We start from the raw sequence: 13,065 nt of genomic DNA on the forward strand, positions 1-13,065 counted from the left end.
ATAAAAACACATATTTGAGAAATATTGATATCATAAATAGTAAGAATCTGGAGTTTCTTAAATAGAGGAGCAGAATGGACAGCCACACTCAGATTCTACATTATTAGATACACATAGCTCAGATTATTGCAGTCTAATAAGCCTGCAATAAATATGTTTTTGTTTATTGTCCTTTTGGAGGCTGTAGTTTGTGGTGATGATGAATTATATTGCCTGAGAGGTCTTTCTAATATAAGTCTACTCTCAAACAAATTGTTAGAGACAGACTTTTCTATTTATTTATTTATTTATTAGACTTTTATTTTGTCTTCGATGACGTTGCAACGTGTGACATCATCTTCATTGGTTTATCAGTAGTCACGTGGCAGCGTCAAACCCGGAAACGACACCCACAGTTGCTGTAGTTCGGCAGGTATAGGCTCTTTTCTGGTTCTTACCTGCCAGGTGACTGTAAGAAATGAAAACAACCAGAAGAAGTGAAACTTGAGATGCTACCAAGACAACATTTTGAGGAATAATTCGGCCTTAATTACACTAATGTGCCGGGAAACGCTGTTTTCTGGCTCTGGACGTGAAGTGGACGATGCACTACTATAGTCACACCTGTGTTTACCTGCTGAGTCTGCTCTGTTGTGGATGTCTCCACCGCGCTGCCTGCCAAGCAGAGCCAGAGACTCCAGACTGGAGGATGACTCTGAAGACGATCCGTAACGGGATACACAAGATAGACACGTACCTGAACGCAGCGCTGGACCTGTTTGGAGGAGATGACGGGCTCTGTCATTATAAGTGCACTGATGGTAATAAACCAGCTGCTTTCTTTATTCTCTCTTTCTCACAGGGAACAGTTGATTTTGTCAAACACATGTGTAACTAATAACACTAATAGTGTTTCATTTAGGAGTGCCTTGTGTCATACAAGCTGGCTTACTAGTACACACCTAAGGATATTATTATATTATATATATATTAAGGATATTATTATATTTTATATATATATATATATATATATATTATATATTAAGGATATTATTAAATTATATATATATTATATATTATGGATATTATTATATTATATATATATTAAGGATATTATTATATTTTATATATATATATATATATATATATTATATATTAAGGATATTATTAAATTATATATATATTATATATTATGGATATTATTATATTATATATATATATTAAGGATATTATTATATTTTATATATATATATATATATATTATATATTAAGGATATTATTAAATTATATATATATTATATATTATGGATATTATTATATTATATATATATATTAAGGATATTATTATATTTTATATATATATATATATATATATTATATATTAAGGATATTATTAAATTATATATATATTATATATTATGGATATTATTATATTATATATATATATTAAGGATATTATTATATTTTATATATATATATATATATTATATATTAAGGATATTATTAAATTATATATATATTATATATTATGGATATTATTATATTATATATATATTAAGGATATTATTATATTATATATATATTAAGGATATTATATTATATATATATATATTATATATTATGGATATTATTATATTATATATATATTAAGGATATTATTATATTGTATATCCTCCTGGGAACCGAGTAAAAAAAGAGTCTTCCGATTAAATTGTTTTGTGTGATTTCCTTTTTAAACTTTATTTTTTTTATCTTACAGCAGTAGTGGACTACAGGACCATTTCAGTGTGAAAAGACTAAAAAAATTAACAGATTATGGCCGTAGAGTGATATTAAACCAAGAATACATTCAACTTGATTAAAAAAAACACATGCCATATCACTGGAAAACCCATGATGTCCTGTTAACAATACACCAGGGGTTGATAGAGTAAGTCAAAAGAGTAAGAGGATATGTCCACTACAGAGGACACATGTCAATGGGCTGGGTCTCAGGAGGATATATTATATATTAAGGATATTATTCATACCTGTGCTTTTCCTTGCTATATGTCAAGTCAATATGAAAGACACTGAATGCTGAGTTTATGTAACACCTGGGAGCCAGAAGATATACATTATCACCCCTTAAGCTGCTCAGTAAGCCATTTGATAGTGGTGTACTAATGTGGTTATCTCTGACAGCAAGATAACTTGTCTGACAGAACAAGAAACATCTTCACCTTTGCTCCCCTCTCTCACAGGTTACAAGCCGGCAGCTCGCCCTGGATACAAGAACCCACCACCCAACGGATGTGGCTCACCGCTGTTTGGATTTCAGGTAGATCTGACAGATTTGGGAGGTTGGAGCTTTCTTTTTTTTTTTTAAACTCTTTTTTTATTTGAGAACAAAGAACATGAGGTCATCATGGGTGTTACAATGTCAGATCACAGTACATTTTTGTAAATACATCTTAATATACAATGTCACACTTCGATCAATCTATTGCAAAAGTATGTGTACACACACTATACAACATGTTTAGTCCACATTATTATAACAAGGTATAGAATATTAGGTATCTGGCTGATATCAGTCTAATGCACATATATTGGTATTGGCATTATATTGGCTGATAAGTGTCAAGAAATTGCAGTAAAGACATGCCAAATATATGTTTGAGATAATTTACTAATAGTGTCACCATTCCATAGATGGCACACCTAAGAGTATTGTAAGTTTATTTTTCAAGATCTACCACTTAGTGCATATGTTGGGCACAACTCTTTAATAACCACATTTTAAGGGATCTGCATCATAAATGTTCATTTATGTTATGCGCTAACATAAAAAGAATACAAAAACAGATATTGGCCAATATGTTGTTATAGATTTTTCTAACTCTCAAATACTGATATCGGTATCGGGCTCAGAAAACCAGCATCAGTCAGGCTTTGTTAAAAATGATTATCTATATTTTCCTCATCTTTTGTCACACATTTGAGCGATGGACAGGAATTGCTCTCTCTTTGTCATTGTGCTATGTTTCATTTATTGTTTAAAGGACTAGTGAGTTGTGCTTTTTGTCATTGCTGAAACATTATTTTTCAGATTTTACCAACAAATCACTGAACCATTATCACATCTTTTGAATTGAGGGAAATGCATCATGTCTCCTATCATGTGAATGTCATTCTAAAATACATCATAAAGAGTGACAAATCTGTTTTTGTCCAGTTTGACATAGGCATCCCGTCCATGACCAAATGTTGTAACCAACATGACCGCTGCTATGACACCTGCGGCCGTGAGAAGCACGACTGCGATGAGCAGTTCCAGGACTGCCTCGAGACCATCTGCAGGAATGTGCAAAAGACTCTAGGATTGGCCAAGAGTGTCCAAGGTAAGAGGCTGAGCCAGTGGCCCGATTCCCAATATCCACACTCACAGACTCACACACTTTGATTTCTGCAAACTTTGCCTGAGGGAGTTACCCACAATTCATAGCTTTGTGACATTAAACCTGCAGTTATCAGGGGAAGCCCGCAGGCGTTAAAGAAAAAAAGGTAAACAAAGAGGATGGCACGCCTAGCATATTAAATTTACACATAAACATTAACATTAAGGACTTAAGATGGTACATAAAAAACAAATAAAATCAGAGAAATGCAAGCATTAGACTATATCACTCACCTGGTTTATTCATCAACTATTTATTTTCATTTTGCTTAATGAAGTTTGACAAAAACAAGTAAATTGATTATTTGACCTCTCGTCTCATAAGGCAAGAGCCTGGAAGACGTTCAAATCAGGCGTAAAAACAGAAAATAAAAACCTACAATTGGCGTCGTCAAGGAAACGTGATATGTCCCCGCAAAGTTCTGTCCCATTCGATTTCTATTTATACCATTTCAAGCCCTTGCAGCCTCTCACACTCAACCATTTACCAGGTGATGTCAGATAAGTCCCTGAGGGTTCTGGGTTTAAGGCCTCAGGGGGAACATTGGGTTTGGGCCATCATGCTCAAATTAGATGCAGGATGAGATGGGGTTGCATTCTGAACCAGATTAACGAGAATCAGGTGATGGCCTGTAGATAATTGTAGATTATCAGGCACTGTGTGGCAGTGAAACATTAAGTTCTTTTGCATTCTTAGTTTTTCTTTTGTTCTGATGTTGCCGATGTAAGCGTGTGTGTTGACACGTCACAGTAGGAAAAGCACAGGTGTAAATAATAAAACAATATTGATTGCTTACTGGGACACTTTAATAGAACAGAGTCTTCGTTAATGTTATCAGTAACACCTGGGATTTTCCTACTATGACGAGTCAAAATGTCTAAAAACCAGGTCCACTTCAGTTGAACAGGGCCATAATTAATGTTATTAATTACACCTGTTTTTACCCTGCAATGACATGTCAAGATGGTTGCTGTGAAAAGGGCCTATGTTATACAATCTAATCGAATGTAGGACTGTTGCACCTGAGAATGCAATCTACTTAAAAAGCGGTGGACTACGGCAAACTTTTAGAACAAAGTATAGGAAAGAAGCTGTGCTTCAGTGGTAGATATTTGTGAAATTTTACAATTACATCTTATAAAATCAACAAATTAATTTCTGCTGTAGTTCAAGGATAAAGATGCATAGCTTGTGCAAGTTAAGTGAGCAAGTGTCGTTGTAAAACACAGTATGTCCAGCAGATGGTAAGATAGAGCTACTTTTTACAAATTGTAAATCTTGACTCATAACAACAACATTGAGCTTGTCATTTTGATCATGAATTAAATTAGTATATTTGTATTGGTCTCATCTTTACTACGGTTTTGAAAATGTCCCAAGTTCTATATTTGAGAATTGAAATTAAATTCTAATCAAACCTGTATTGCCACTTGGCTCTCTATGCTGCATTTTAATTGAATTCTTAAAACAAAAGTAAACATTAAATGCGACTTTAATCTACAATAAAACCTGTATTTGATCAATAATGCATGCTATATTTAAATACACACAAAACAGTTTTTGACTCACTTACAGTGAGGTGTTAGCAGGTGCCTGTTTTTAAAACAGCTCACCTTTCCCCTGTTGTGTATTACCTCATGTTTGTCTTCTTGTTCTCTCTTGTCCTTCTTGGCAGCTTGTGAGTCAGCGGTGACTCTGCTGTTTGACGCTGTTATGCACATGGGATGTAAGCCGTACCTGGACAGCCAGAGAGAGTCTTGTGTGTGTCAGTATGAAGTGAAAAAGGAACTGTGACACCGCCGCAGGATCAAGACTGTGGAACGGACTGATTCATAAGAACAACACTGACCGAGGGATGCCAGCAATAAAGATCCCTTTCAGATTGTCTCAGGGATAGAGCATCTTTGGCCTGCACTGACTTGTGTTCATCACCGCCCTTTTATTGGAGTTTGTAGTATGTATGTAGACATCTATTAGACAAAGTGAATGTGAAAATACCAAGAGGACAGTTAACAGTTAATAGCTTTCCTGCAGTTAATTATTTATATTTTGTTATTACTGTGTTATGTGTTTGTCCTGTGATGGACTGGAAGCTGTGTATTCAGGGTTTCCCTGGCTTTTGGATGCTTGGGTTACACCCGACACTTTATTTTATGGATTTCTAACTTCCTAATAATTCATGAAATTAATTGGTTTCATGATAATTAAGAAAAAATATGGAATTTGGCACTGATTTTGGGTAAAACACAGACAACGTAAATTGAGCTGTACTTAGGAAGTTTTTCTGAAGACGAGCTGCTACTAACAATTATTTTCATTGTTGATTAATCTGTCGATTATTGTCTCGATTAATCGATTAGTTGTTTGGTCTATAAAATGTCAGAAAACGCTGAAACGTCCTCAAATGTCTTGTTTTGCCCACAACTCAAAGATATTCAGTTTACTGTCATAGAGGAGTAAAGAAACCAGAAAATATTCACATTTAAGAAGCTGGAATCAGAGAATTTCGATTTATTTTTCTTTAAAAAAAATTACTCAAACCCATTATCAAAATAGTTGGCGATTAATTCAATTGTTGACAACTAAGCGATAAATCCTTGCAGCTCTACTGGAGACCAACAACAGCTTTTAAACACAGCATAACAATATAATCTGACTAAAATAACAGTTTCAGACCTTTGTCTTTATTTTCCCTGTAATTAGCACAACATTTATATAGTTCTGTCCAGGAAACTCTCAATACATTATTTAGGAAATAACATAAAATAAAACATTACTGCCCCGTCCCCCCTCCCATAACACTAATAGCAACATGTGATGAATAATAATACAATAATATCTGTTTCTACAGCATCTAAAAACAATGGTGGTTTTCCCTTTAGAAAATATGTAGAATATTTGTAAAATATGACATGATGGGGAAAGCACTGGTGCACTCAATTGATGCCAATGTGATAACACTGTAGAGAAAAGCTGTGTTAAACTGTCATAAAAATAAATAAACATGCTTTTATTGATAATTCTGTGTCAGCTGTCATCTTAGACATTTTTGTATGAACTGTTTCTTGTAAGAAGCGTTCAGAGTGGAGTCAAGGGACCACTGAGGATCTGTGACTCAGCTTCCATTGATCCCAAGAGAATAAAACACATCATCTATTTGAAGTTATTCATGTGAGAGAAAGGCTATGTCAGCTCTATCCACAGAGACAGGTGGAGATAGAGCAACATTTCCTGCTACAATGTAGCACATATGAAGAAATTAGGAACAAAAATCTTTACAAAAATTAAATGTAAACTCCAAGATTTTGATTCCCTCTCTGACCAAAATAAAATACAACATTTACTTGGATAAAATAGTGTCATCGCCATAGAAGCTGCAGGATATGTCAGTGCATGTCACCTCCTAAGAGACATCAACAACAACACATTATAGATGGAACTCACACTCTGTCTTTTATTTACTCCGCTACTTCATTTTTTTTTTTTACATTTATCCTTTGATATTGCAATATATTGTTATTAATTGTTTTTTATTTGTTTGTTTTATTGACACAACAAAACATGAATTATTTATTTATTGTTTTCTTCCATTTACATGCATGTTCTTTTAAAATATCTACATATTGTAATTTGCTTTATGAATTGTATATATGTATATATATGTTTTTGTTTTTATTTTGTTCTTTTTTAATTTGTATTTATTATTGAATTATTGTTCACCTGACAGTCATGCCAATAAAGCAAATTGAATTGAATTGAATTGAAAGACACTGGAAAAGAGTGGATTAGATGTTAAAACCTCGTAATTTCTTCGGATGCACTAACCTTAATCTCACTTTTTTGTTGTTTACTATATATTAAATCCCTGTACTTAAATGTTTGATGAGTCGCTGTTGCAAGGTTGCAATGCGGCCAAAGCCTATAGAAGGAGGCTAGGACACGGGCGGGCATCGGTCTTGGGGTATGGGGTATGACGCATGCGCAGTGTAACTGAAGCTGCGGTCTTGCGTTTTGATTGGCTAGTGCAGACCAGATTATACTGCGCATGTGTGGTACCCCCGAGCTATGACGTATTGATGACGCGTGTCTTAGCCTCCTTTCTATAGGCCTTTATGGCAAACACGGAAGTCCTGGCAGCTGTTGACCTTTGACTGACAGGCGGTGAGAGCCAATCGTGTTCTCCGGTTGTCACTTTCAGCCAATGAGATTCCGAGGGGGGAGGGGCTTACGTGGTGACTCGTCGGTGTTGCCTTGACGAAGCAGATTAATTTCTCAGTGGAGTCAGTCGGAGTGAAGACAGACAACCTGTAAACATGTCAAACACGGCAGGAGACGGAGGTAGAGGTAATGAATTCACTTATATGTGTTAATTAAAAGTAGATATAACTTGTTGACTTCTGCGTGCGACCTTTTAAAAGTTAGAAAAATCAAAACATGTTAATGTAGCAGCTCTGTGTTTACTATCGTTTACTGTGATCTTACAGAGGAGTTATCTCACCTTTACTATCAGTCTGGTTTCATTAAAGTCAGACACAACGTAACTACAACATGTTTGACAGGTTTTTAATGTCATTCTGAATGTCAGGACTTTATCTCTGTTTCTCTCACCTTCCCAGGAAGTGTTGCTAGAGGCAACAAGACAGAAACAGACAGGGCGGGTGAGTTACACACTGTTACTGCTACTGTTACTGTTATTAAAGCTTCTGCTCAATCCTCTTTGCTCTTAACCAAAGCAAAAGTTTATTTTCTTACATTTGCTGCTAGAAAACATATATTACTACAGTGGATTAGTGATAAGAAACGTAAAAAAAGTAAAAGTAGATCAGATCTACAACATTTGGTAGCCCTATCTGAATTATGTTGGACCTGATCTCTCCTCCATTATCTCACAAGGAGTCTCTTGGACATGAACTCTTATATCCTTTGTATTCCCTGCACTATGGACTATTTCCTATGACCTCCTATATACATTTTTTGATCTGAGCTGTACCAGTGTTTGTTTGTTTGTTATTGTTTTTTTTTTTTTTTATTATTATTATTCTTATTGTGTTTGTGAAAATAAGAAAACCCAATAAACATATTATATATATAAACAAAAAAAACAAAGCAAAAGTGAAACAAACAGGGTAAATATGTAAAGAATAATTTTGGTTTCTGATTAGTGAAGCCAAAGTACAGTCAATTTACATTCAGTGAGATTAATCATTAACTCTAATTGCCTCGATTATGCTGAAGACAGGATGTAATTTCCCCACATATCCTGTCATATACACATACACATATATAAATATAAAAGGAGAAATCACACACGTAAAAGTAAAATGATAATCTAAGCATCCAATTGTGCAGTTGAAATATAGAGCTTAAATATAAACTTAATTAAAAATATAAAATAGTAATGTACATTTGTAATTTAGTTGATGACAGTATTTTACACTATTACTACCACTGTTTAAAGCTTGTGTAGTGTTATTCAAGTTTATGGTGAATCCTCTTTGCTCTTAACAAAAAGCAGAAGTGAAACAAAACAGGGTAAATATGTAAAGAAAGCAGGTTTTATTATCAGTGAAGCCAAAGTACAGTCAATTTGCAGTGAGTGAGATTAATCATTTACTTTACTGCTGCAAGGTTTATTTGTGATTTGTCAATTCCAGCAAAGCAGTCATTGGAAATGAAAATCTTTGGTCTCAGGTTCCTTCAACAATACTCATAAAATATGTATATATATATATATATATATATATATATATATAAGAGGAGAAATCACACATGTAAAAGTAAAAATGATAATCTAAGGCATACAATAGTGCAGTTAAAATATAGAGCTTTAATATAAACTTAATTAAATATAAAATAGTAATGTGCATTTGTTATTTAGTTGATGACAGTATTTCAGATGGGAAAACTGAATGTAAACAGGATGCATGTATATGCATGATGAAAAGTAATATATGTAAACAGAGGTGTAAACAGGCATGTAGTATGTAATAATGAGAAGTACTTAAAATATATATACAATATATATATATACATACATATATATACAGAGGTGTAAACAGGACTGTAGTGTGCCTAAAGAAGTAGTACATATATTTATATATTCAATTCAATTCAATTTCAATTAGAAACACCTCTCAGTGTACAGCATCCAAAATGACCATTAGGTTGAATATACACTTCAGTAAAAAAAGAAACTGAACATTATAACCTTTTATGAAGGTAGGGCTTTATTGCGTGACTTTATTGGTTTGTGTAACTCATAAACTGCCAAAAACTGGTTGTATACAAGCTAAGATATGTGCAAATATTGATTTACATGTTTTTTAAAAGTCAGATAATATCTTCCAAGTTGTCAAACACAACCTAGCTGCTGCCTTTAGCACACAAAGTCTGACCTACATATCTGTAGGGTGGGGTATATGGAGGTGTCACTTTTGGCCTCTGTTCTTTTAGCAGCTTTTGCCATCTTTCTCCACCTGTCACCCAGCTATTGAAGGCCATGAGTGACTCTAAAGCTGGTGGGACAATGGCTGCTTGACCCCATATACCAGCAGCAGTGGAGCAATTCATGCACCTGTAGTTGTGCTGCTTAACAAAGAAGCCTGAAAAGCTCAATCCTCCTCCTCTGTATTTTTGGCAACTTCAACCACACATTTGTGATATTTAAAAAAAGCTGTAAAGTCAGACTTTTCAGTGCATTGTTTAGTATATTCTACATTGTTGCATGGGTTATTCATGTATGTTTTGTTTTCTATAGCGTGCACGGAGAACCTAACAGAGACTGATGCCTTCATCAGAAGGTAAACTGTTTCCTCTTGTTTGTGTGGTTATCAGCGTGAAATTCACACCTCCCTCGGGTTTAGCACTCCGCCTTATGTTGTCTTTGTTTCTGTTCTCTTTTTCATCATGAAACAGCTCTTTAGCTTTGGATCCTGCAGAGGAGTACAAGATGGACAACAAACACCGAGGCGTTGCACTCATCTTTAACCAGGAGCGCTTCTTCTGGCGCCTGGGGTTAAGTGACCGGCATGGAACCAATGCAGACCGCTACAACCTGGAGAAAAGGTATCACTTCCTAGCCAGCTGCTGGAGAGGGAACATTGCGTTCTGCAACTGTGTGTTTTAAGAACTTGTCTGTACTTGTTCAGTGATTGTAAGACTTTCCTTCACCTCTCTTTTAGACTGAGGGATCTAAACTTTGATGTTCAGGCTTGTGATAACTACAAACAGGTGGAAGTGTTGGATAAAATCAGTGAAGGTAAGCACGTGCATGATCACTTATGACACTCAAATGACTAAATATACACCGATCAGCCATAACATTAAGACCACTGACAGGTGAAGTGAATTACATTGATTATCTCGCTACAATGGCACCTGGCAGTGGGTGGGATATATTAGACAGCAAGTGAACATTTTGAACTTTGAACTGTGTGTTGGAAGCAGAAAAAATGGGCAAGCGTAAGGATGTGAGCGACTTTGACAAGGGACAAGTTTTGATGGCTAGACGACTGGGTCAGAGCATCTCCAGAACTGCAGCTCTTGTGGGATGTTCCCGGTCTGCAGTGGTCAGGACCTACCAAAAGTGGTCCAAGGAAGGTGAACCGGTGAACCGGCGACAGGGTCAGACCCAAGGCTCATTGATGCACGTTGGGAGCGAAGGCTGGCCCGTGTTGTCCAATCCAATAGAAGAGCTACCGTAGCTCCAATTGCTGAAAAAGTGAATGCTGGTTCCGATAGAAAGGTGTCAGAACACACAGTGCATCGCAGTTTGTTGCATATGGGACTGCGTAACTGCAGATCGATCAGGGTGCCCATGCTGTCCTAATGTTATGGCTGATCGGTGTATATTCAGGAGGCAGAGCAACATCATTACTATAGTTTAACAACTAACAAATACCTGATGTCCCACCAGCCGCAGAGGCTAACCATTCAGACGCAGACTGCTTTTTGCTCGTCTTCCTGAGCCACGGCGAGAATGATCACGTTTACACCTACGATGGCAAGATCAGCATTCAGGATATCACATCCCTGTTCAAAGGAGACAAGTGCAGAAGCCTCGTAGGAAAGCCGAAGATCTTTATATTACAGGTACACGCATAAAGAAACCCCAGTCAAATCCATCGGCATATGGCAACATGCAGCGTTACCTGTTTTTTTAATGCTTTACTTGGAAATCCGTAGTTCTTATAAATAGAGTCAAAGTGAACGTGGCTGTGTCTGTCACTAGGCATGCCGCGGAGACAAGCACGATGAACCAGTGACTGCCTGTGATGCCGTGGACAGCGAGCTGAATGAGGTCGTAGTGGACGCCAGCGCCGTACACACCCTCCCTGCTGGGGCTGATTTCATCATGTGCTACTCTGTGGCTGAAGGTGAGTCGGCAGGGATGTTTCACTTTCTTAGTCTGCTCTTGTCGCATTCAACACATGCTGCAAATAGAGAAAACACAAGCAAATACAGAAACGCGCTGCAAATAGCACAAACTACAACTCAAACTGTTTCCAGGGGACAGTTGTGCTGCATTCCAAATCGCATATCTTTTCTTTTACTTTCAGTACGTACTGCAGCTGCCCTTACAAAGTACGTACTGTGGCATGCAGTATGCATACTACTTCGTCAGAACATTGCACCTCGATCTTTGACCCTCTTGCTCATGTATCGGCTGCGCAGAGGATTGTGGGTCAGAATAGCCAGAAAAGCATGCTGGCTTGCATACTGCAAAATGCGACCAGATATAATAGAACATCCTAATATTTTCGCCATACTGCATTTGACAAACTATGTATTGGGACAATCTTTTTCTTCTGGCATATTAAATAGTACGGTAGTATGGGTATTGTAATGCACAGTTGTTGTTGCCATGGTTTTAAAATGTATACAGATCCTTTCTGCAATGAAAGGACAGGCAGCAGTTTCATCATTGTTACCTGATAAACAAATTAAGCAAATTTATAGGTTTAATTGTATTAGTCATGACAGCAAAACCCACCAGTAGTTGCTTGTCCCCTGTTACGGTTTCTGACAACAACTATTAATAATCATTTTGGCCATCATAGTTCTCCTACACTCTTGGCACACGGGAGAAGTTTCAGTTGGTTGCAAATCCTACACACTGCACTTTTAAATGTCCTTTTTGTTATTCAGTCACTAACTATCCTGTCCTGTCGCCTGTGTTGTTTGTTTGTTAGGATACTATTCCCACCGGGAGACCATCAACGGCTCCTGGTATGTCCAGGATCTGTGTGAGCTGCTTCAAAAGTATGGGAACCACCTTGAATTCACAGAATTACTGACGCTGGTCAATAGGAAAGTGTCAATGAGGAGCGTTGGGAACAGTAGTGACCGGAACGCCATAGGGAAGAAGCAAGTACCTTGCTTTGCTTCAATGCTCACCAAGAAACTCTACTTACGACCAAAACAGTAACCGTTTCAGACCTCAGTCATAAGATGAGCTGGTTTTATATTAATACCTGGGAAACCGAGTCTCCTGGGTGATTTTAAAGATTTTTTTCTCTAGTCCTACACTGTGTTTTTCTCATGAACACTATTATTCACTCATGCATTGAACAATCAGCTAATTGGCAGTTGTAGTATTTACAGTTATGAAATAACAGGAACAACTTGTATTGACCACTCCTGGTTT

The 13,065-nt window shown here is 36.4% G+C and overlaps 2 protein-coding genes across 2 annotated transcripts; both read left to right on the forward strand.

Moving 5' to 3' along the window:
- Nucleotides 1-356: 356 nt before the first annotated feature.
- pla2g12a (phospholipase A2, group XIIA) lies at nucleotides 357-5,406 on the forward strand. Its single transcript, XM_037764784.1, has 4 exons — nucleotides 357-800; nucleotides 2,223-2,299; nucleotides 3,197-3,362; nucleotides 5,095-5,406. The coding sequence occupies exons 1-4, from the start codon at nucleotides 584-586 to the stop codon at nucleotides 5,211-5,213; spliced, it is 579 nt and encodes a 192-aa protein (XP_037620712.1). The 5' UTR covers nucleotides 357-583; the 3' UTR covers nucleotides 5,214-5,406.
- A 2,239-nt stretch (nucleotides 5,407-7,645) lies between these two features.
- Nucleotides 7,646-12,938, forward strand: LOC119485639 (caspase-6-like). Its single transcript, XM_037765366.1, has 8 exons — nucleotides 7,646-7,763; nucleotides 8,036-8,077; nucleotides 10,177-10,219; nucleotides 10,335-10,484; nucleotides 10,601-10,677; nucleotides 11,335-11,510; nucleotides 11,650-11,794; nucleotides 12,611-12,938. The coding sequence occupies exons 1-8, from the start codon at nucleotides 7,733-7,735 to the stop codon at nucleotides 12,844-12,846; spliced, it is 900 nt and encodes a 299-aa protein (XP_037621294.1). The 5' UTR covers nucleotides 7,646-7,732; the 3' UTR covers nucleotides 12,847-12,938.
- The last annotated feature ends 127 nt before the right edge of the window (nucleotides 12,939-13,065 follow it).

Source organism: Sebastes umbrosus, chromosome 3, assembly GCF_015220745.1.
Source record: "Sebastes umbrosus isolate fSebUmb1 chromosome 3, fSebUmb1.pri, whole genome shotgun sequence".
Taxonomy (NCBI): Eukaryota; Metazoa; Chordata; class Actinopteri; order Perciformes; family Sebastidae; genus Sebastes; species Sebastes umbrosus.

Excerpts from the sequence above, each read along its gene's own strand:
- pla2g12a (XM_037764784.1), top strand. The coding sequence starts at position 584 with ATGCACTACTATAGTCACACCTGTGTTTACCTGCTGAGTCTGCTCTGT. Across the intron at positions 2,300-3,196 it reads CACCGCTGTTTGGATTTCAG|TTTGACATAGGCATCCCGTC; the intron begins GTAGATCTGACA and ends GTTTTTGTCCAG. Across the intron at positions 3,363-5,094 it reads ATTGGCCAAGAGTGTCCAAG|CTTGTGAGTCAGCGGTGACT; the intron begins GTAAGAGGCTGA and ends CCTTCTTGGCAG.
- LOC119485639 (XM_037765366.1), top strand. The coding sequence starts at position 7,733 with ATGTCAAACACGGCAGGAGACGGAGGTAGAG. Across the intron at positions 10,220-10,334 it reads ACTGATGCCTTCATCAGAAG|CTCTTTAGCTTTGGATCCTG; the intron begins GTAAACTGTTTC and ends ATCATGAAACAG. Across the intron at positions 10,485-10,600 it reads CGCTACAACCTGGAGAAAAG|ACTGAGGGATCTAAACTTTG; the intron begins GTATCACTTCCT and ends CCTCTCTTTTAG.